At 37.3% G+C, this 23315-nt stretch overlaps 1 protein-coding gene across 3 annotated transcripts in view; it reads left to right on the top strand.

Annotated features, from left to right (window-relative positions):
* Window positions 1-23315, top strand: part of FAM120A (family with sequence similarity 120 member A) — a 55760-nt gene that overhangs the window by 21738 nt on the left and 10707 nt on the right. For all 3 annotated transcript variants that reach the window (XM_087742913.1, XM_009475852.2, XM_087742914.1), the window contains exons 6-14: window positions 929-1029; window positions 1313-1596; window positions 3006-3093; window positions 6375-6599; window positions 9267-9441; window positions 16056-16305; window positions 17646-17760; window positions 21660-21869; window positions 22549-22732. In XM_087742913.1, coding sequence (XP_087599039.1) covers window positions 929-1029; window positions 1313-1596; window positions 3006-3093; window positions 6375-6599; window positions 9267-9441; window positions 16056-16305; window positions 17646-17760; window positions 21660-21869; window positions 22549-22732 — 1632 coding nt within the window. The remainder of the gene's footprint in view (window positions 1-928; window positions 1030-1312; window positions 1597-3005; window positions 3094-6374; window positions 6600-9266; window positions 9442-16055; window positions 16306-17645; window positions 17761-21659; window positions 21870-22548; window positions 22733-23315) is intronic.

Below are 23315 nucleotides of genomic sequence, written 5' to 3'. Positions count from 1 at the left end.
GTTCTTTCCCCAAAAAGAGGAGAACAACCTGGCCTGATTTTCCTCTTAGCTATTGCTGCATCAGTTCTAGCATTAGGATACTTGAGAGTATGGTGGTGTAAAAAACTGAAATCTGGTGACCAGTTCCAGTCATGAAGACAGTTTCTGTTTCTATTCCATAAAAGATACTTCCTGTTTCTCACTGGACTTACCTGGCATGTTTTAGAAATCCCTTTATAGTCTTTGGTTTTTTTCATGTCATAATATACCTGCTTAAATTGCAGCCACGAATTGTTCTGGCATTGCAGATTATTCTCAAGGCATACAAATTAACTGTCTGATCACAGGATTTACTACGTATACCTCATTCTTAACACAAAAACATAATTTAGGCTGAAATTCTGTAAAGACTTTCAGTTACCATACTGGAATACTAATATAGATTTTTTCCTTCTCTGTTTTGGGGATGGGGTGTCTTTATTTACATTCAAAGACCTGCATTAAAGGGCATTAAGACTACTATAGGTCAGATATTCAAATCATAGAAAGTGCCAGCATTGTGTGTCTCTGTGACATTGTTTTTGCCAGCTTCTTCATTATGACATCTCTTGGGCTTTTTTTCTTTTAAGCTTCTTTTGATTCCCAGGTAGAATAGAAATGTGCAGTAATGAGAGATACAAAGATCTGAGAAGGTGAGAGAAGTAAAATAGACTTCGCAAGCTACAAAGTATTTTTATTAAAAAGAAAAAATGAATAAAACTGACTTAAAGGATACTAGAAAACAGTAATGCTAAGAGAACAGGAATAAATAAACCATAGAAGCAAAAGAATAAAAAGGATAATATTTGTGTCAAATACTGAGCATTTTCATGGGTGTGTGTTTGTTTTGGTTTGTGTTTTTTTATTTTTTTTCCTTCTTTTTTCCCCCTGCTCCCTGTTGGCAATACAGCAGCCAGACCAAATCAGTTTGGTATGCCTGGGATAGTGCCACCATATGTTCCTTCTCAGATGCTTAACATTCCACAGACCTCACTACAAGCAAAACCTGTGGTAAGTATAACCCTCTGCCCTTCTTGGGAGAAACCTGCTGTGCTCATCAAATTAAAATCTAGGTGGGAAAGGTATATCTAACTTTTTTAGCATGGGCGTTCACTGATTAAGTCTGGAACTATAGTGATGGTACAGACTCTGGTAGACCAATTTTTGTGGCTGTCCCAGATGGCCGAGATTAAATGTGTACATGTGGAAAATGCCACTTGATTAAATAATGTGTTTTGTTATAAAATAAAAGCCTTTTTGTTACCTATACTTAAGAAAGTTCACTTTATTCTAGGCCCAGCAGATGTCCAGTCAGGGTGGGGCCCAAGGTCAGGGTCCATACCCATATAGTCTCTCTGAGCCAGCCATCACCTTGGAAACAGGTGGAAAAAGTCTTTCTGAGCAGAACAACTACAGTAACATTCCTCACGAAGGAAAACATACACCATTGTATGAACGATCTTCTCCAATAAATCCAGCTCAGAGTGGGAGCCCTAATCATGTGGATTCAACCTATTTTCCTGCCTCTTCTACATCTTCGTCCTCCGACAATGATGAAGGCAATGGAGGTGCAGTGAAGTAAGTTTTTCATGAGGATGTTTTCTTACTCGGCTTCTGGTAAAATAAATTTATTTTCAAAATCGTTCACCAGTATCCTGAAAGTAAGAAATCTGCATATTAGTGTTATGATAGACCTTCAGAAAATAGTTTTAGGTCACTATGACTGCAAACATATCCAGGGTTCACTCTAGTCACCTTGTTCCTTACCAAGCAGAAATCCAAAACCAAATACTGCTGGGTGTTTTTGGACTTCTGCCCTTATATTTTATTGAAAGAAGGAGAGTGTGAGATTTTGGTAAATGTCATAAAGCCTTAGAGTTCTTTACTTTGTATAAAAGAAATATTTTTACTTCACAGTATAATTCACTAAAATTTCAGTAGCTAGAAAACTATAAAACTTTACTGAATTTGTAGTGTTTACGCTTCTTTTGGGATAATGTGGCTTTACAAAGAAACCTGGTGTGAATGTCAGAAATTCACCATTTAGGACAGTGACTTGAGAGCCCTCGCTGACACGCTATGCGTGGAATAAAGCAGCAGTGAAATTGTTTTTGCTCTCTTTTACTGATGTGCCTTGTTTACTGCAGAAGTATTTCTGACTTCCGCTGGATCATGTGTCTGTCCTTGGCAATAAAGTTGTGCAGACTTTCATTTAATTACTGCTTGCTGACCTACAAAAAGGAAATTTGAACAGAGGCAGTTTGTGTTTACCTTTGTCATGTTAGGTGTAGCAGCTTCCTGTGTGAGAATCAAAGCCTAGGGCTTTAGCAGGTTTGTGATTGCCCTCTAAAAGATTGGGGCTGTGTATAATAGTATAAGTATGTTACTACTTGGTATTAAATTCTGAATGTGTCTACAGTTATGCATGATGGCTCGGACTTTAATTTTTTTGATGCAGACTGTCTACTTTAAATATTGTCATGTGTTTTGCTTAGTAAATCAAATAAGTTTGCATAGCTTCCATGTAGTGTAGAATTGGAAATGTACCTGCTTTAGAAAAAACAATATTTTTCAGCATTTTTTATAGTGTTGCCTTATACATTTTATGGAATAAATTTAGAAACTGAAATCTAGACAGTGTCATTTATATCACAGTTAGTAGAAATAGTCTTCTAATTGAGGGGAATTTACTTGGCATAGTGACAAATATTTAAAGTTCAATCAAGAATTTTTCCTGCGTGAACATTATTTACTCATTGTAATATACAGCTTTTAAATACGATCCAAATGTTGACATAGTGTAAATGAATAAATGCTGGTATTAAAGTCTCTTCAAGACTCCTACAAATTGATGTTTCTAATGCATCGCATCCCTTAAAATGAGAGTCCTCTCTGGCCCATAGTTCCAGTGACAATGACCAAGGATTTATTCCATTGTATCTTAAACAGCACTTTAATACTATGTTTTTCTTCATGTTGTCCTTCAGCCATGTCAGTGGGAACAAAATAGGCTGGGAAAAAACAGGAACCCAGTCAGAAAGTCAAACGCGTGGGGAGCTGGGAGACCAAACAAAGGTAATTCCTTAAGTTCCAAACATCACAATTTATTGTTTTGTATTAAAGCTTTACAGCAAACTCTGAGTAGAATTTTCAATATTGATAGGATTTAGTGTAAACAACTTTTCGTGAATTACAAAACAACAGCTTTAAAGTATAGTAAGGCATTTCTGCAAGGAATATTGTAGCATATACATAAAAATGAAAATTAAATAGGATGTGTTAGAAAATACTAGATATAAAATAGAAAGAAACCAATAAACTTGTTTACTCCTTAGCTAACAATCTCATCCTTGGATATTGCTACCCGTGTTTACAGTAGTGCATTATTTTGATTTTTACTGAGAAATACAGCAGTCTAAGTGTCTGTGGGTTCAGTGTCCATGCCATATAACCTACAGTGTTGAGAGAACAGCGTTAACACATATTTCAATGTTAGCCACAGACCATTATAGGTGTATTAAAGCTCAGCTGAGGAGTAGAAGTGCTTCATAACCGCCTGGTATGAATTTCACATCATACATATTAAAGTAGCTCCCTGGGACCAGTTAGAATGTATTGCTACTTAACTAAGTAAGGATGGGGTAACTAAGTCATTCATGAAGACTTAACAGTATCCTATTAAATTTTTTCAAATTTAAAACCATTGTCAAATCAAGAGTATGGTGTTCTGTATTCCAAGTTTGAACCATGTTTAGAAAGAACATTCAAAGCATTTGCACTTAATATCTCTGCTTCTTGGTGATGGAACTGTACACGAAGTGTTAATTTTGTCTCAGAAAAACCAATCACGAGTTAGTTACGCTGTAGACAAACAGAACATTTTCCCTGTACCTTTGGCATAGACATTTCGGTGAACTTGGGCTTTGTGCTTAAAATATCAAGCTGATGATTTCATCCATCAGTGGTTATTATTTTTGCAGACTATGCCCCTTACAATAACTGTATCTGCCTGCGGATTAGTCACCATATGCAAATGCTAATTTGACCTATTACATTCCTTTCTTCTCTGTATTACGGGCCACATATGCAGCTGCAGCCCTGTGTGTGTGCTGCACAGACCGATGTCCTGCAGAGGGGGGAGCAGCCAGAGCGGTGATGGTGCTGCCCGTGGAGCTGGGCGATGGACTGGTGGGACATGCTGCATGGCATGTCTGGCTGACTGTCTTTGTACACAGAGAATTAGAGCTGTATAAGCAGTGATTAAACTTTCCAGTAGATGTATGCATGCAGTCCAACTTAAATGCATCCAATTTAATGTATAAATGCTTGTGAGTTTTACTTGCCTTTTTTTTTTTTTTTTAATGTCAAACCACTTCTTCAGCCTTCAGTAGCAGGAGGAGACAGTTGCATTTGTTGAGCATGACAGGGAGGATTATGAGTACATTTTGTAGATGAACTCCTTTCCTAGAGAGGTATATATTAATGATTAAAAAAAAGAAATATTTCCTGAAGATTTCAACTGAAGGAGCTGTGTGAATTTCTGAGGAAATTTAAAGTGGGGAAAATCTAGCATAGATCAGATAGGTAGCAGCAATCTTGACAGTCCGTTCACTTGACTTAAACATCAGAATTCCTTGCTCATAGTTGTCTCACTGTGTGATTATACATGACAAAGGTATGCTTGTCTCATTTGGGTGTATGTTACTAAAGAAAAAAGAATACTTTTTACGGTGGTAGTTCCTCAGCTTAGGTGTTTGAAGACTGCTGGAGCAGGTCCAGGAAGAACCTGGGTAGTGCAAACAGGGAAAGCATTGCTATTGGTAGGGGTTTTTTGTCTTCTTCCTTCTGTGCCCCCAGTAATGGGCAGTTCTGTAAACTTCTCTTTGTGGTCCAGTATCACTGACTTGTAGTAGTAGAAGACAGAGGCAAATATCTTTAAACTGATAAAGAAATGTATGTGATAATATAACATGGATTTAACAGAGCTGTGATAGCTCACACATTTGTAAAAACATTCTGTATTAGTATGTTGTGGTAGAAGTGTTCTGGTTTACAGGTTTTAACCATTTCTTCTGTATGTTTTCATTTTTATAAGTAAAATGAAGTCTAGATTACCAACTCTAAAATATGATCTTTCAGTAATGTCCTCTTTGATTGTGTGCTTAAAACGTAATATGAAAATAATGTTACCCCTTTAATATTTTGCTAGAGCATGTTTTTACTCATATACACCTTCCTGTGGAAGGTTTTTGAGGTTGTGTGGGGTTTTTTTGGTTTTTACATGCAGGTTTGTATTCATAAGAGCCTGAAGTGAAGAAGCTGATCTTGTTTGGGCCTATTTTTTGTGTTACTTCTTCTATGGGATTTCATGGTTTTGGCCATTTCTGTTTCAGCTTTGCTTTTAAAGTCTTATGAAGCATGTGAAATTTTCTACACAAATTGTGAAAATACTCATGCATGATATATCATCAAGTGAACAAACTAAATTTCAGTCTCAAAAGTTTTAAATATTACTGTAATAGTTACAGGCACAAAACTAGTACGAACTATTAAGCTAAAAACAGCTTTCAGTTTTCAAGACAAGGATTTTTAGGAATGAACTCTACTTTTTTATTTGTATCTGAGAGATACAAAATAAATGCTTACAAAAGGCTTATTCACTGGGAGGTTTACAGTATATTTTTGTGCATCATGTTTTTCCTCTGAATTTGAGAACGACATTTCTAGAAATGGAATAAAATGGCACTTCAATCTTGGAGTCAGAAAATGTTGCCATTTTCTCTTATAATCTTCTCAGAGAAAAAGAATTTTATGTTAAAAAAAATTTACAAGACTTTTGTGGTCAGACACTATATATTTTAAATGTCTTTAAATTGAACTATCATTTCTCCTGCTTCATTTCTAAATGCATACTGCGAAGGGATGTGTTAATGGAAGTCTAGATAAGTTATAGACTTTGTGACTGTCAGTTAACCCATTTAGTTGGTAGTATCTTGGAAATACTTAGTGAAGAGGTCATTCACATTTCATTGAGAGGTCATCAGTCCCCCTTCCGTATTGTGCAATTAAAAATTAAAGAAAATAATTATTACTGTTGCTGTTAATTAAAACTTTACCATAATATTTATTTTTTCAGTAATTTGCTTCTGCTAGCAAACAATGGCTGAAAGTTTACATTTTCTGAAAATCTTTTAGCCAGCTTTGGATAATGTATTCTACATACTGATGCAACATGATGTGAAGATTTACTATTTTTATTGTGGGTGAAGTAGGAAATTTGCTGTTTCTCTTGGCTGATCTCCTGGTATGTTTCCGTACGCGTTCAAAAGCACTTTATTTTGTATGTTCTGTTACAGGCAGAAGGTTCCTCTAGTGCTTCTTCAGGAAGTCAGGCAGCTGATGTCAAAGGGAATCAAACCAGTAATCCACAAATCCCATGCCTGTTGTCAATGCCCACCAGAAACCACATGGATATTACTACCCCTCCATTACCTCCTGTAGCACCTGAAGTATTAAGAGTGGCAGAACACAGGCACAAGAAGGGGTTAATGTATCCCTACATCTTTCATGTCCTAACCAAGGTATGACATTTAAAAATTAGGTACTGTGAAATAATGATTCTGTAAAGATAATTGAAATTACATTTCTGGCTAAAGAGTATCATAAATTTACATCCTGGTTAATGCTTTGAGTTTTGGTCCATTTTTAGTGCTTCTAACAATTTTTTCCACTTGTTTTCTAACCACTGATCTGGTCTGGTACATTGTTCCAGTAAGTATGAGATGGCTGTAATTACAAGTGTTTACTTAGAAAATTATTCATTTTTCCTGAATATATGTAGGTATTTTTATATCTCTAGGCATGTGTGTGTATGTTTATGTATGTGTGTGTGTGTTTTTATATAGAGCCCATTTCCATCTAAAACCTGTTGTGTATGTGCTTTGGTGTCTGTGCCAAGTCTTTTCTATTTTCAGTGTTCAAAAATACTTAGATTGTTTTCCCTCACAATTCGATCCCTCCCATCCCCGGTAACTGGCCCTGATAGAAACATAGCAACTCTAAGAATGCCCTTTTGTATAATTCTAAAATGTAATTAAACATTAACTCAACGATATTCTGAATTTTTGTTCATTTTAGTTTGGCAGAACGTTTCTGATGGCTTTTTTTTTTTGCCTTTTTTTTTTTTTTTTGTTCAGCTATTTTTTGTGCTAGCCTTCAAATCCCAGGTTAGCCGCAGGCATTTTCACACAGCCTGGGACTCAGTCTGCTCAGTGTGTCCAGTAAAAAAATCTACCTGAATGGCCACATGAGGACACCTTGAAAAGCAATGGGAGAGCTTCTTACAGAAGTAGGCAGTGATAACCTGCTTCAGTGTGTCTGGAAGCTGCTGAAGTCTGCTTTGTGTTGAACTGGGAAGGAGCCAGAGCAGTGGTATTCCGGCACAACTTTATTTGACTTAATCTAGTGTCAAAAGACATAAGTTCATTGTTCCTTCTAAGTGCAAACACATGAGTCCCAGAATGAGACAACTAATCTTCTTCCTCTGTAGTGTTCAAAACGCTTAGTACTGGTTCTTATACATCAAGCCCATTTAGTGTACATATTTGTAGAGCATCTAGCAAAATGGCACTGTCCTCATTCCTGTTAACTTGTATTCATCTTAAAAATCCGCTTCAGGACAAAAAAGACTGTAGGCAGGGATCTGAAATCCATAAAAAGAGAAATTTCTGCATCAAGGTTGAGCTTTGGATTTCCTATTTCCCGTGTGTTTGTTTTGCACCATAGCTTGTATTGCTCTTATGTTTTTACACTTCTCTATTGAAGAAAAGTGGGGAAGAATTAGAAGGCGTATGAAGACTATTGATGCCAGTTCTGTTTCATGCTTTGCATATTCCTACTACATTTAAATACTACTTGATATTTAATATCATATCTCAAAATGGGAAGATACAGATTAAATGCCTGCATTTGAGAAATTCACTCCCAACAGAGAAAAGAAGTCAAACTAGAAGATGGCCGCATCAAAACTAAATCAGTACTACTTAAGACTGTTTTCCTTTCCCCACTATCTGAAATGCTTTTGAACAAGTATGCACAGGGGACCTAAAGTATGCCATGAGTACGCTGACAGATAGATATCTTGTTGTATAATTATGGGATTCTTTGGAAACTGGCACGTAGAGGTGTTCCAGGTTATGTTGCTGTTACGTATAAAGAGAGACCTTTCAGACATACCTTATACCTCAAGTAGCGTTGTCTGAGTTAAACCTGACTATCCTAATGTAAGCACTCCAAGATGTCACCTACAGTATTCATTACTGGGACAGTTTAAATGTTTTTCTTAATTGAAAGTAGCCAAACGGAGCGCTTGCTTGTCAGTGTTGAAAATAAAGGCTGGTATTTGGGAGCAATGCAGTGAAGTCAGTCATTTTCCAAGAAAATCTTAACATGGTTAAGATTGCTTGTCAGTGTTGAAAATAAAGGCTGGTATTTGGGAGCAATGCAGTGAAGTCAGTCATTTTCCAAGAAAATCTTAACATGGTTTCACAGACACAGAAAACATAGAATGTTGTTGCTGTTTTGAGAGAGAATGTTGGAAGGTTCTTTCATGCTTTTTTCTGAAAAAGTATAAAATGCTAAAGCTTTATTTATATACATTCAAAAACAACCTTACTTATGTAATTCCCAGTTACGATTTTTTGACCAAGTCTTCTCATAATGATGTTTTTTACAGTGCGTCTCCCATACTGTTTCAAATCCTTGTATCAAAAAGTCAGACTGGCGTTTTTAAACAGCATGCATATTTCTTAAAATAACTGTCTGAAATCTAGATAAGTTTCAAATGTGCTTTGACTATCTAGAAGCACATTACTGTATTTTCATATGTACTATTTCACTCCTCAAAGTATCCATATTTGAAGATCAATAATAATTTGAAGATCAATAATAAAGGTAATCCTCACCTGCGGGTAGTCCAGACAAAAAAAAAATGTGTGATGGAGAAGAGAAAGAGGAGAGCAACAGGGATAATCAGAGCCTGGAGACTTATTGGAGGAAAGCAAGTAGATCGTAGGGTAGTCCTCCTCTGCTGTTACCTTCACATACATAAGATCCACATTACTGCTGAATCACATTTTTTCTTGACTAGGTGAGATTTATATTAGAGCTGGGTTGAGTTACCATGCATATCTAAATACTTTCTGTTCACTATAACATGTCATATTTTTCTGCTTTCTTTCATGCAAAAGGGTGAAATCAAAATTGCCGTTTCTATAGAAGATGAAGCCAACAAAGACCTGCCTCCTGCTGCTCTCCTTTATAGGCCAGTTCGTCAGTATGTTTACGGAGTCCTGTTTAGTTTGGCAGAAAGCAGAAAGAAAACTGAAAGACTTGCTTTTAGAAAGAACAGACTTCCACCAGAATGTATGTACTGTAGAATCCATTCTTTATTTCCCTTCCCTTTGCTCTGTTTTCATATCCATTTGTACTGTGATATGAATGAGAATAGTTGCTAAGATTTCATCGGTGTAGCTAACGGTGGAGGAATTTATGGCTTATTTGATCCCATGGATAATAGAAAAAGATGTTAATTTGAAATCTTATTTCCTGTAGTAGTTTAAGAACTATAAATGTTACCATTTCAAAGCAAGCTCTGGGGTTTGTTTTTTAAAATGTATGCTCAAGCTGCTGTCAGACTTGCAGCAAGTAAAGTCAGTTTGTGATGTAATTTTCAAAAAAATGTGGCAGAACTTCATTATAGGAAACTTCTATTCGGAGCATATGCATACAAATTTACACACTTTTTTTTTCAAAAATGAGAGGTGCATATGTTCCTATCTTCCCCTCTGTCTTCCCAAATCTGTAATTAAATGTGCTTCAGTAAAAATTACAAATCTCTAGGATCTTTCAGGTATTGGCATATAAAAACTTGGTTTAAAATCCACAGAAGTTAGGTGTAATGAAAGTAAAGGTAGACCTGGGTGAAGATAGATTAAACTTTTGCAGACAGACTCGTCCAAAGATCCTTTTGCTATTTCAGAGGGATGAATGTTAGCCTTCATATTAATCTGGAAGCCGTCTTTTTAAGTCTTCTGCTTCCAGGAATTGCTGTCATTCCAGAAAATTCAACTGCCTCATTCTAGACTGTTTTTCTTACAATGAAATGCATACAAGGAAATGATTGAACTTTACAGTAGCATGTTATAAAGGTTAAAGGAATGCTAAAGCTTTAAGTGGATGGCAGCAGCAGCAGAAGTATTTATATATAGGAGTCTGCTGTCACTAGACTAAATTTAAGACTCAGATATTTAGAATGTATGAAAGCATCATTCGCAGTCTTCATGTGTAAAAGGTAAAAATAAGAATGAGTTGTAAACTTCGTGTTCATTCCCTTTTCTCTTTCCATTTTTAATTGTGAAATGTTTCTGTACATTCATGGTGAAGATGATAATCTTCCAATGATGTTTGAAAAACTGTTTATCTTAGCCAGTTATTTTGTGGGAATTAATATTTACCCTGCCTGAATAATATCTCGGCACACATACTGTCACAAATGTCTTAATTCTTTAAATTCACACAACATAGTAGTACTTCAGGTTACAAGGTTATTTCAGGATTAAAATATTGAAGTTATTTGAAGTATTCATTTAGCCTCGTCAGACTTCTGTCCTTAAAAGTGTGCTACAGCATTTGTAGTGGTGAAGTAGCTGAGTGCTGAAGGTCTGCATCAGTCTTCAGAATGTTTTTATCTTGTAAACCTAGAATGTTCTCTCTAGGCTAACGGGGATGCCTATATAATCTCTGTTTTCTCTTCATTTATACTGCTGTTCAGAGGTTTATTCTCAATGGAGGCTAAGAACACTACTGCTGGCTTGGTTTAGTTACAGGAGCTCTGGCAGGTCTTGCTGCAGGACACATTCAGCTACTGACCTACTTCTGTCTTAGGACTGACCATGTTCTTAAAAAAAAAAAAAAAAAAAAAAAAATTCAAACATCTGCCCAAAAGTTAGTTGCTTCACTGCAAAGCTAACAATACTAGTGAAGATGGATTTGAGCTAAGATGCAGGCATGTGGTTTGAAAGGGCTGTGTTGCAGCAACACATTTATTTTGGTCACCCCTCTTACAAAGTAGCAAGAATTGGGCAGGCTGTGCAAGATGGAAAGAGAGAATAGTGTCTTAAGCATCAAGAGAAGATTCCTCAGATTGATTAGTCACACTTACTAGCCCTTGCTAACATTTTCTGAGGACTCAGGCTATACTGAACTAGTGATGCTGATTCTCCTTCAGTGTTTTAATTTTTTTGCTGCTCTCAAAAATGAATAAGTTATCAAACACAGTAATTAAGGCAATTAAGAGAAAATTTAAGAATTAAGAGACATTAAGAGAATGAAGAACTTAATTTCTGAAGAAATGTATATTGTCCTTAAGATTTATGTAGAGAGTTAATGGATATATTAATATCTAAAATCCTGTAATCTTTGTTGTACAAACCATAACACTGGCAACATAATAATTGTGCGTGAATAATTTGCAAGTATATTGCATGCAAGTTTTATAGGAGACTATGAAAAATACATAATAAACTGACACATCAGTATTATTACTAAACATGTAGACAGCAAGATAATGGATCTTTCATAAAATGGATTACTTCCTGTCTTTTAAATCATTATTTTTTTTATGTAGTTGAAAAGCCAATAAAAAACAACAGATCTGTTGGAAGAGGTAGTCAGTGAGGTTCTTCAGTGATAATTGTCTGCTGAGTATTGCCTTTGCTGTACATGTCCTCATGTCTGCTCCCAGAGGATATGAAAAGCTGAATCGCAAAGTTCTTGGTTGTGCTTTTACTGCCAAGGGCACAGCATTGGCTGAGCTGCTCTTCCTTCTGAGGAGATGGAAACTGTGTCTGACTTGCTCTTCTTTTCAAGTTCTGAAACAGGTTATTTCCCATGTTCTGATGAATACATATGCGTAGATGAAGCCATCTGCCCTTTCCACTCCATGGAAAAATGCACACTTGTACAAGCTGTCATAACTCCTGGTTCAGTCCAAACGTTTGTTATTTTAAGCCTAGCCACCTTGTGATGTACTGTTCTTCAAGGATGTATTCAGCTGATGCTGTTTCTGCCAAAAGGAAAGCCGTATCTTAGGCAGTATCCCTTTTGCAAAATCAAGCATGCTTAGCTCAAGCTGTGCTGTCAGTAAAGATTATAAGGTTTAAAATGAGCCTTGATTAATCTGCATTAACTAGTTCATCTTCTAGTGGTATTAGGTACCTCACACCTCACATTCACTTTGTGGAAAAAAATGCAAAACGAATACCAAAACCACCTGAGATGTAGTTAGCAACTAACAGATTGAGCATGCAGGATGCTGTTACTAATGGCTTTAGAGCCTGTAACAGCATTCACATGTTTATCAAGCAGGTTACCCTGATGCAGATTGATGCTGACCCTTTTTACCTGGATTGACTTTAAAGTGGTGTGAGGGTAATGTTCAAAGCAGATGTCAATATATTGTGCAGTTGCTTAGGCTACTTTGAGTATTCAAATCTGCTAATCAGCAGCAGGAGGAAGTTTAGTATGAAAAAGAGTATAATTAGCACTGTGATGTTGTGGCTGAACACGCTCTGATCCCGAGTAGTGTTGTAGCTAATGTAGTCTTCAGGGTAGACATTGCTTATCTCCACGTGGAAGTCCTGGGAGGAAAACACAAAACGTTCCTCTGAGGACAGAGATCCTTAGCAGCTAAAGAAGACGGTGATTTTGGCAGCAGTCCCAGTACAGAGTTGTCAAAGGTGTAAGAAATGCCCTGAAGAAATAAGTGGATATGGACAAGTCCTAGGTTCATCTGTTACGTTAAATGCTAAATTTGGGTGAACAGTGCTACAGTTACTTGTCAATGGATATAGCTGTAATTCATGGAGTCATAGACTGGTTTGGGTTGGAGGAGACCTTAAAGATCATCTAGTTCCAACCCCCCTCCTGTGGGCAGGGACACCTTCCACTAGACAGGTTGTTCAAAGGCCCTGTCCAACCTGGCCTTGAACACTTCCAGGGATGGGGCATCCACAACTTCTCTGGGCAACCTGTTCCAGTGCCTCACCACCCTCATAGTGAAGAATTTCTTCCTTATATCTAATCTAAATCTACCCTCTTTCAGTTTAAAGCCATTACCCCTTGTCCTATCACTATATGCCCTTGTAAAAAGTCCCTCTCCAGCTTTCTTGCAGGCCCCCTTCAGGTACTGGAAGGCTGCTATAAGGTCTCCCCAGAGCCTTCTCTTCTCCAAGCTGAACAACCCCAAATCGCTCAGCCTGTCCTCATAGGAGAGGTGCTCCAGTCCACTGATTGTCTCCGTGGCCCACCGCTGGACTTGCTCCAACAGGTCCATGTCTTTCCTGTGCTGAGGACTCCAGATAACCCCTGGCTGTGGCACCAGTCCTGTAACCATTTGTTGATTCACTAGATTTGACTGGCCCTTGCAAACCTCTTCCCTTTGACTGGGAGGATTGATGAAAAAACTACTTGTGCTCCAGAGTCCCTTACCACTGCTCCCAGGGCTCTGTAATCCTTCTTGATACTCCTCAGACTGCTCCCGGCTGTGTCACTGGTGCCTACTTGAAACAACAGCAGCAGATAATAGTCAGTGGTCTGTATGAGGCTTGGTAGTCTCTTGGTGACATCCCTGATACAAGCCCCCTGTAAGCAGCACAGCTCTCTAGATAGTGCATCAGGTCAGCAAATGGGTGCCCCTGTACCTCTCGGAAGGGAGTCTCCTACTACTATCACCTGTCATCCCCATCATTCAGAGAGGATACTGTTTGCCAGTCCACTAGAGTGACCTTCACATTAAACCATTCTGCAAGAAGCATGGTTACCTTTCCTATAATAACCATTACTTTGCAAAATTTTGAAGCCAGGGTGGATCTCCATTGTGACCTCTACAGGTTGCATGTTACTGAAGATTGTATGTTTTGAGAGAAAACGGAGGTACTCTTCCTGTGGCCTTAATTTCCTAGGGTCATGGAAGTTGTCATCCCCAGATTGAAAGCTTGGAACCAAATTTGAATGTTGAAACATAGGATTGCAGGTAGAAAACATAGACATAAAATATTTCATTCTTCTAAGCTTGAGGTTTTTACATGTGAAATACATGTGAAAGAAACAATAGTGAAACGTGTGTTCTGTACAGCTCTGTTTCCTTGCTGTTGTCTGCTGTTACAGGAGTTGTAGAAGCTGAGAAGGGGGTCATCTGAGGGTGCTTCAATGTGATATGCGTACAGAGTTTGCATCTGCTCGCCTCTGGAGAGGCATCCAAACAGAGAAACTTGAGTATAGCTAGGAATATCGCCTCCATTGTCAAAAGGAGGTTGAAGGAAAGAAAAAAGAACTCCAAAAGACAAACAACTATTTTATGTCAATTGTCAACAGTTTGGAGGTTTTTTTACTGCTAACAGATGAAACTGTTCTGCATAGTAGCCTCAAAACTAAGAAGTTTTGGTCCAAAAGTCTCTCTTGCTTCTGAGACCTAAAGCAATTAAACAAGTCTTTGAAAGCCTACATAAAATACATGCTTGTATTTGTTCATGTTTACTGTTCCAGACCTAAACAAGAAGTGAAAACTGGCATGATAAGCTGTGCACAAATAACAGAGTAGCTCTGCTGGCTGTTAAAGCCCATCTTGTATAGCTTGGTGGCATCTAAAAACTGGTAGCAACCAAAATAGAACATGATTTTGTAGTGAGGCTACCAACTAAATATATCAGAATATTTATTTTCATTGCTGCATGTTATCTTTGTAAAACTTATCCTGAGTGCTGTGAAATGTAGCTGTAATGCTAGAATAGTTTGATTCCAGAAAAGCATGAGAGTGCTTTGGGATGTTCTGGAGCTTCTTTTTTTCATCCTAATCATCACCTCTGCCATGGTTTGCTTGCCCCTAAATATAAAATTACTTGTAAGGCTGATGTCTGATCGCTGAAGGAGACTTTGTAGCTGTAAGGGCTATCCTGGCACCAGTAGTACTGTCGTCTTGATCTGCAACAGAAGGATTTCTAGCAGAAAGAGCAGGTCTGTGCTCCAGCAGCGAGTCTCTCTGGACTGTAACCTGAAGCTTCACTAACAAGTTCCGTGAATCTTTCCACACTGCATAACTGGGCTCTGAGTTAAGAAGGGTGCAAACAAATTTTGAGCTGTGTCAAACTTGGGGTCATTCCAAGGCCAAAGGTATCATTTCTCAGTCTTGACTTTTTTTTTTTTTTTCTTTTTTTTTTAAAACTTGTGTTCTGTTTTGGTTGCCTTCAGACACAAAAAAGGGAGATGATTTAGCAGCAATGTAGAGTTGAACAGTCTTTGTTTTGATGCGGATGAAAGGGAGCTTAGTAGGCACAAAAATACTGACCTCTTAATAGAAAGCAGTGCAGTAAATTGAAAGGCTTATGTGAAGTAATGTTTTATAAAATTTTTGGGGGGGGGGGGGTGAAACAAACCACAAAAAAATGAACACAAAACCCAAAGCCACCCATATTTGAGATCTCATTCCATTGCAGTAGTTGAACAACTACAAACAAGTATAATGTAAGTTTAAAATCTGATTTGAATAAAATCACTAGGATCATATTTTTCTTAAAAGACCACATATGGAATATATTTGTATTTATGTACTATTTTTATTTATCACTGTAGGTTTTTGATCAATGAGACAGATATTTTAGAGGAAATTTGCATTTTCAAATTATGCAGTTTGTTTTAGAAAAATCTATGTAGCTCCTTTATGTTGTATATTAATTTGAAAGTATTGATGTAACATTCCTAGTGTACACGTGATTGCATGCACTTACCTTATAAGTGATCACAATTGAAAGATGGTCCATACAGAGTTTGATTTACCAATTTGACAATGTAATCCAGAACATCAGTATCTATTGCAACCTCAAAGTGATGCTTTTTGGATTAAAATCTCTTGCGTACAAAGTTTTAAATCTATGCTGCTTTTTAACTCTGAATGTTTTCTTTCAACTGTTGCCATTTTGCAGTTTCACCAGTGATAATTAAAGAATGGGCTGCTTACAAAGGAAAATCTCCTCAAACCCCTGAGCTGGTGGAAGCACTTGCATTCAGGGAATGGACCTGTCCTAATCTGAAGAAGCTGTGGCTGGGAAAAGCAGTAGAAGACAAGAACCGAAGAATGAGGGCATTTTTGGCCTGTATGAGATCAGATACACCAGCAATGCTCAATCCAACTAATGTGCCCACTCATCTTATGGTGCTCTGTTGTGTACTAAGGTCAGTGTTACCTTAAGGTAAAACAGAATGAAGGAAGGGTTTTACCACGTAATCTTCGTGACATTTAACTTTGTATTAAACCGTGAGTATAAAAAGTGTTAATTCATATTTGCAACATCACTAGGAGAAGGGGTTTGTTTTGTTTTCAGAACATCACTGCTGTGCATCTTAAAAGCATGCTGTGTATTCAATGTTTCTTCAGTCTCTAGAGGACTGAAGGGAGGAGGGAAAAAAAAATCTTGTATTGCAAAGAGCCACTGTAGCATTTGAATTAGTTTATCGTTACTATACTCCAGGCTTTAACTCACTAAAAAATAACATTTGGGGTCTCAGAGGCTGTGTTGCTGAAGTTGTAAAGCAAAAGAGAGAGTTCTTCAGAGAACAGCTGCATAGCAGCTTATCAGGATATAAAGTTCATGTGAATGATACTCTGCCTATGATGTGTTTGATTCCCTGTGTTAGAATTGCTCATGTAGTTGAGATAATGATAACCAGCAGTTGAACTATTAATTCTATACTTCAGCTTTTCAAAGAGAAAGTCACAAGGTCCAAAATACTTACTTGTTTAATTTTCAGATTGAAAATTGACTGAGGAATTGAGAGATGCATACCTTTTTGGAAAGGGGTGATGATTTCAATATGACTAGCTTATAAATCTGGCAGAATCCAAGGCTGGCATGTTGCATGTGAAAAATTTTAAGCCATTTTTGAGAGCAATAAATGTAAATTTGTCTTCAGTTCTATTGTACTTTGTTTTGCCTTTCGAGCACTAAAACTCCTTTGTTTTTCTCCTTATAGAATAGTAAGTATACAAAAAATAGTCCACATGGTATCTTAAAGCAGAGCTCCTCGTTCATTTGGACAGCATGTTTCTCTCCTGTGACATGTGGCATATTTAAATTGTTGTTCATTAAGATGTGATGAGCATAAAATTCACTGACTAGGTAATTTCTGAGTAATGTGTTATCTGGAATCCATGTTCACAAAGTCCTTTTACCATTAGTCTTTTTTGTAAAGACCATTAATCTTTATATTATTATATTTTTAGGTATATCAGAATCCACTTACATTTTAAATTCTGTTTTGGCGGCCTGTCCTCCCCTTCTTCGCTAGAAGCAGGCTCTTGCACAACTGATTCATAGCCAGTAGCTCTTCTCTATGAATTTAAAGAAATTTAAACTTCAGATCTGTTTAGTGTTTTGGCCTTTTTAACTATTCAAGTCTAGACAACAAAAAGTTTTGTTGTTGTTGTTGCGTTCTGGTGACTTCTGATCAAATAAAATACCACTTGATTGGCCTATTGAAGGAACCTTCTGAATAATTATGGGCTTCCTCTGTAGGTATATGGTACAGTGGCCGGGGGTTCGTATACTTCGTCGCCAGGAACTTGATGCTTTTCTTGCCCAAGCATTGTCTCCAAAGCTCTATGAACCTGACCAGCTTCAGGAACTCAAGGTAATTCTTAACTATAACTTGCATAATTTAAGAGATTTATTCCCAGCTGACCCATATTGTTAACTGTAGTGGGTGATGTGTATGTGCCTGTTTCACTAAAACAGTTTCATAATTACCTATACTTTCAAAATCTTAATCTTAGTATTTTGAAGTGTTGCAAAGATTGATAATCAGCTGTTTCACTAGTTGGATAGATAACTAAAATCTTAACTGTATTCTGCAGAACGTTTTCTCACAATTTCTGAAGTAATTGTCTCTTAGAAGATAAAAACAAATATGCTTCCATTAAAAAGATTTAAAAAAAATAAAGGGAAAAAGGAAAAAAAAAGGAAAAGAAAGACTTATTCCATGTGTGGCTGTTCTGAAATACTAACCTGGGTATTTTTTTCAGGATTCAGCATTCAAAAGATTCTTTGCAGCTAAGTGTAAAAATGGAGAGAGACTTGCATAATCTTGCATGGAAAAATGCAGGAGAAAAAAAGGGAAAACAGTTTATTAATATTCACAGAATTGTAGGAATAATTATTTTCAGGATTTCATAAGTTAAGATCTCAAAGTTTCTCTTTTTTTTCTAATACAGTAGTATTATATGAAGTACATACTTCTAGCTAATTGATAGAATCATTCAGTGTGGTATCCTTATTGTAAATACAGAATGCCTATCAATCTGTGCAATGTCATTTTACTGTGGGGGATTTCCCCATTCAACTTTCATATGCTCACAGTGAAATAAATTTCCTCTTCTAGCCTTTGAGCTAAAATATACAAGATTTGGTTTTTGCTTTTACCTTGTTTGCTCCTGAGAATTTGTTCTGAACCTACTGTGAAGTTCTCTGAATAAAATGGTAGAATTTAGTTTTTGGTTTTGGTTTTTTTTTTTAAGCAAGCATTTTTCTGAATGGAAATAATTTGAGATATTTTTTCCTACATAATGCATCTTAAGCCCAATAGTGTATTTGATAACTGGAAGCTATGGGAGGTATTAGGATGTATAGGGAATGCACTGCTGGAAGTGATCCATCTTATCTCCTCTCTACATACATTGATGATCGACATAGCGAAGGAGATGCGATGCTGATTGCCTCTTCATCATGCAACCTCATGTAGAAGAATTCATTTCAGATAGTCTTTCAGGTACTGTAGGGCTCAAGTCAGGAAGGTCTAGTGACCAGTTCTGCTCCCAGCAGAGCCTGGATACATGCTGTCCTTAGTTAAATCAGCAAGGAGAAGAAGGTGCTTGTTTCCCAAGTTTGTTCATATTCACAGGTACACGCTGCAGAGGGACACAGACAAAAGCAGCAACCCTAGCACCGCTCTTCTCAGAAGAAACAGTAATTAAGCTCACATAGATTTCGTATTAGGCTTTTCTAAGGAATATTTTGCCACTAATACCAGGTCTGCAAGAGCATTCTCAAAGCCAGCAAGCGACTAATTCTCTTCCGTGGGTGACGAGCAGAATCTGGCTTGCATTCCTGCATGTAGCACCCTAGCAAGGACTTCTCAGTCTCAATTTATAAACCACATCAGTCTGCTTGTGGAAACCCGACGCTTAGCCATAGAAGTACTAATAAATGTAAGGGGAAGAAAACAACTGAAGCGACTTCGGAATCTATTTGAACTTATCACACAGCAAGTAGAGAATTCATGTGTTAGCAATCTTAATGGCAGAGTTACAGAAAAACAAAATCCTGTTCCCATATATCAAAGAATGAATGCCAGTAGCTCAAGTAGTAAATAAATAAAATCCAACAGGAGGAAATTTATTTGGCCTTTTCCTCATTGCTGAAAAAGATGTGAAGAGGGTGAAGACAGCTATAATGAACACCTGATGAGTTCATGCAAGACCGCTTGTTTGCTTCAGCTCTTAGAACTGGATTGCTGCTGACAAGGATTATAAGCGTATTAGACACCTGAAAACATTTTTGAGTACTCCTCATTGTGGCTAATTCCTTAAAAGCACCCTAAATATAGATCGTGTCTGTCAGGAGAATCATTCAGGTGTTTGCTGGAACTCCTTTTCAAGGTGTTTACTAGATGTTCATGCTGGAAGCTCTGTGTGCTTTCTGGGCCTTTCAGAACCCTGGAGATTGTGGTCCAAAGAAGATGATGGCTGTCTGCATTGTGTGAAGAGCAGTACTTTGTCTTCAGGGAAGCACGTGGCCAACTCTGCCAAAGGAATGAAATGACAATGAGTTATCCTGTATGTTTAGAAGAAGCGTACATAGCTCATCTGAGGTGACAAACATTGGACTCGGCAGAGTATAGCGGAGAGCCTTTTAAAGTCTCGTGAGAACATGAGGGCACGGTTCAAGACATCTACCCCAAGCTCTCCTGAAGCTGAGTAATTGTATCTGTGGGTATCGGTGCAAATTCAAATGACAGCTTTGTAGGCAAGACTGGATGCATCAAAGAACAGCAGCCTATCAGCCACTTAGTCTTCAATGTCCATTTTCGAAACACAACACAATAAACAAATAACGGCTAGGGGTTTTGGCAAAGGTATCTGTAAGAGTTATCAAAGTCTTGCCTCTATCTTAAGATTTGATGCAAAAAGGAGGAGACCCCACTGTGAAAATTGCTGGCCTTAGAGATCTAAGAAAGGAATTCGCAGAGAAAATATTTTTTTCCCATTCCAACACAAAATGAAAGACAGACAAGACAAGTGATAAACAGCATACAATATTTTCATTTAATAGAAATTGTTCTCCAAGTTTTATTTTTAAATCATACATGAGGAGTAATATGGATCGTTTCCATAATATATATTGGTTAACTGAAAGATGCAATATTTCGTGCAATGTTGTTACTGTCTTCATGTGAAGCAGCTGCTTCTCTTTTTGTTGAAATCAGACAGAAAGAGCAGCTGAGTTTGAACCCAGCTGCATATCTGCAAAATGATCTGGATAGTCTTTTGAATCTTAAAGGTTGCTTGTGCATAAGGAAGGTAATGTAGTTTCATTCTAAAATTTAATACCAAGGTCTTGAAAATGTTCCCAAGAAAGGGCTGATATTTTCAGAAGTATTCTAGAGAACACTAGTAGTGATATTTTCTTATGCAAGAGCTAAAATATATTTGCTGCAAGCAAATCCTTTTTGCTTCCACCATCAGCTATTATGTACTATTTAATTCTACCTTTGTGTATCTATCCTGCGTCCTAAGTAAAGCTGTTGTATGCATAAACATGATTTCATTAATAAGACGCATTCTAACAGCAAAAACTTGAGTCAAGCTAATAGAAAATACGTTATAAAGGAGTTGGAAGGAAACTGCGGTACATAGGAAGAAAAATTGAATGCTAACACTGAGCTCATTCCTGAAACTTTCTGCAGATATCTGAGAGGCACAAGATTGTTTGAAATAAATTGTTAATGACATTTGCTACTGCTAATTTTCCTATAAGTGTCTTTAAAGCTTTTCCTTGCTATAGCATGCTTTATCATTGTTTGAAAAACTCTGTACTGCATATTTATCAATGATATTAATGCAGCTAAACTATGCATCTTGCATGGTTTAGACACCACGTGCCACAAATTAAAGATGTGTATTTTACTTAAAACTCTTTACTGACTTCTTGATAATGAATTGAGTTAAAACATTAAAATATTAGAAACAATTTCCTGTGCTTTGTTGTTGAGAAAATAGGTTTTTGATTTTATCTCTCACGTCTAGAGTGGATGGATGGGAACAACGGCCTTCCTGAGTATTGCAGTTTTGCATACACAGGCGATAGATTCTGGTGCATTCTTCTAGTGAAACTGTCAGTTATGTGTGAAAAGTCTGGATGACCTTTCAAAATCGCTCTGTTTTCAGGAGTTTTGAAAATAATGTAACTATTGGAATAACTTTGAATTACATCTCATTATTCTCTTTCTAAATTTACAACTTTTTTTTTAAACAGATTGAGAATCTTGATCCCCGAGGAATTCAGCTGTCTGCTTTATTTATGAGTGGTGTCGATATGGCACTTTTTGCAAACGATGCTTGTGGACAGCCAATTCCATGGGAGCACTGCTGTCCATGGATGTATTTTGATGGAAAATTATTCCAGACCAAGCTCATCAAAGCAAGCCGGGAGAAAGTTCCGCTCATTGACCTCTGTGATGGTCAGGTGTGTAGTTTCAGAAGTGTGACAGAGTATCAAGTGTGTTAGGTGTGGTTGGCTTATCAGTCACTTACTTCACATATCATCTCTCTACCTCTAAAAGGGAAATATGAGGTGAATGGCTCATGGGTATTTTTCAGCTCTATTTACTCTCCTGTCTCTTGTTGATGATTGAGATGGCATTTTGGTAGATTTGGAAAAAGTAAACTGGTATAAATTTTAATTCCATTTTTTTCTCTCTGGCATTGGAAACTTGAATGCAACGGTGATGTAACGAATGATTCTTTGAGTTGAAAACTATCTGCTCATTTGTTCAAGTACTGGGTTTTTTGGGTCAGGTGTTAAGTGTTAAGGAGACTGTAGACAGAGGTTTCTCAGTTCCTTTCTGGAAAACACTTTTTTAACTTTTAAACTGTTTCTGTGTTACCAACTTAAACTGTTTTAGTATTTAGACTCCCATCTCTCTACCGATACATAAAGATTTTCTTGCAATTCGAATATCATTGAAGTAGGTATGCAAGACAGGTTATTGTAATTTTCTAGCTAGCTTTATGGAATTTGATTGCAGTAGTTATCTGCAATTCTATTATTTTGCTTTCCTCTTTGAATTTGTTGTGTAAATGTAGCTTTATACAATTGAAATCAGAATTTTAACATCTCTTTGTGACTTTCTCTTTATTCATAGGCTGAGCAGGCAGCCAAGGTTGAAAAGATGCGTCAGAGCATCCTAGAAGGATTAAATTTCTCCAGGCAGAACCATCCTCTCCCTTTCCCACCTCCACCTGCCATGCCTTTCTATCCAGCTTCTATGTATCCTCGACACTTCGGGCCAGTCCCACCACCTCAGGGCAGGGGGAGAGGCTTTGCTGGTAAGTGATGGGACAGCGGTGTGAAACATGTTGGTGTGAAGCATAATCTTGTCTTTCACATTCCCAAAACTATGAACTGACTTGCTTGTTCAATTTCATAGGAGAAATACATAAAAGCAAGTAGTTGGCATGTGTTGTCATGTGCCAATCACTGTGTTTTGTTGTTACTTTTGTTAGGCATAGCCTAGCAATATGGAATGTGTTGTATTGTTGCGTATTTCCATCAGGATTTTAAGTAACTGTGCCAGATCAAAATATTTTTACCACTGTTTTATGAAATAGAATAAAAAGGAATGGACCAACACTGGATGACATAAAAAGGCTCTTGTGTGCACTGTACATTGCTTCAAAACGTTTATAAATATTACGAATGCCTAAATTAATGGATAGTTTAACTGTCAGGGTTGCAGACAGCCTTTCCTCCTCCCCACCCCTCTGTATTTTGCTACAGTCATTTAACCATTGGCACCCTTGAGTGTAAATACTGCTACAATCATTCCAGGCTGTTTCTAGAATTACTTGCTCTCTCAAAATCTCTCCAGTGCTAGGGCCCATAGCTGTATTGATACTGGACATTGGGAGT

This window comes from Nipponia nippon, unplaced genomic scaffold, assembly GCF_047370975.1.
Source record: "Nipponia nippon isolate SJK-2023a ecotype South Korea unplaced genomic scaffold, ASM4737097v1 scaffold_9, whole genome shotgun sequence".
Classification (NCBI taxonomy): domain Eukaryota; kingdom Metazoa; phylum Chordata; class Aves; order Pelecaniformes; family Threskiornithidae; genus Nipponia; species Nipponia nippon.
This window is presented reverse-complemented; position numbering and strand designations above follow the sequence as displayed.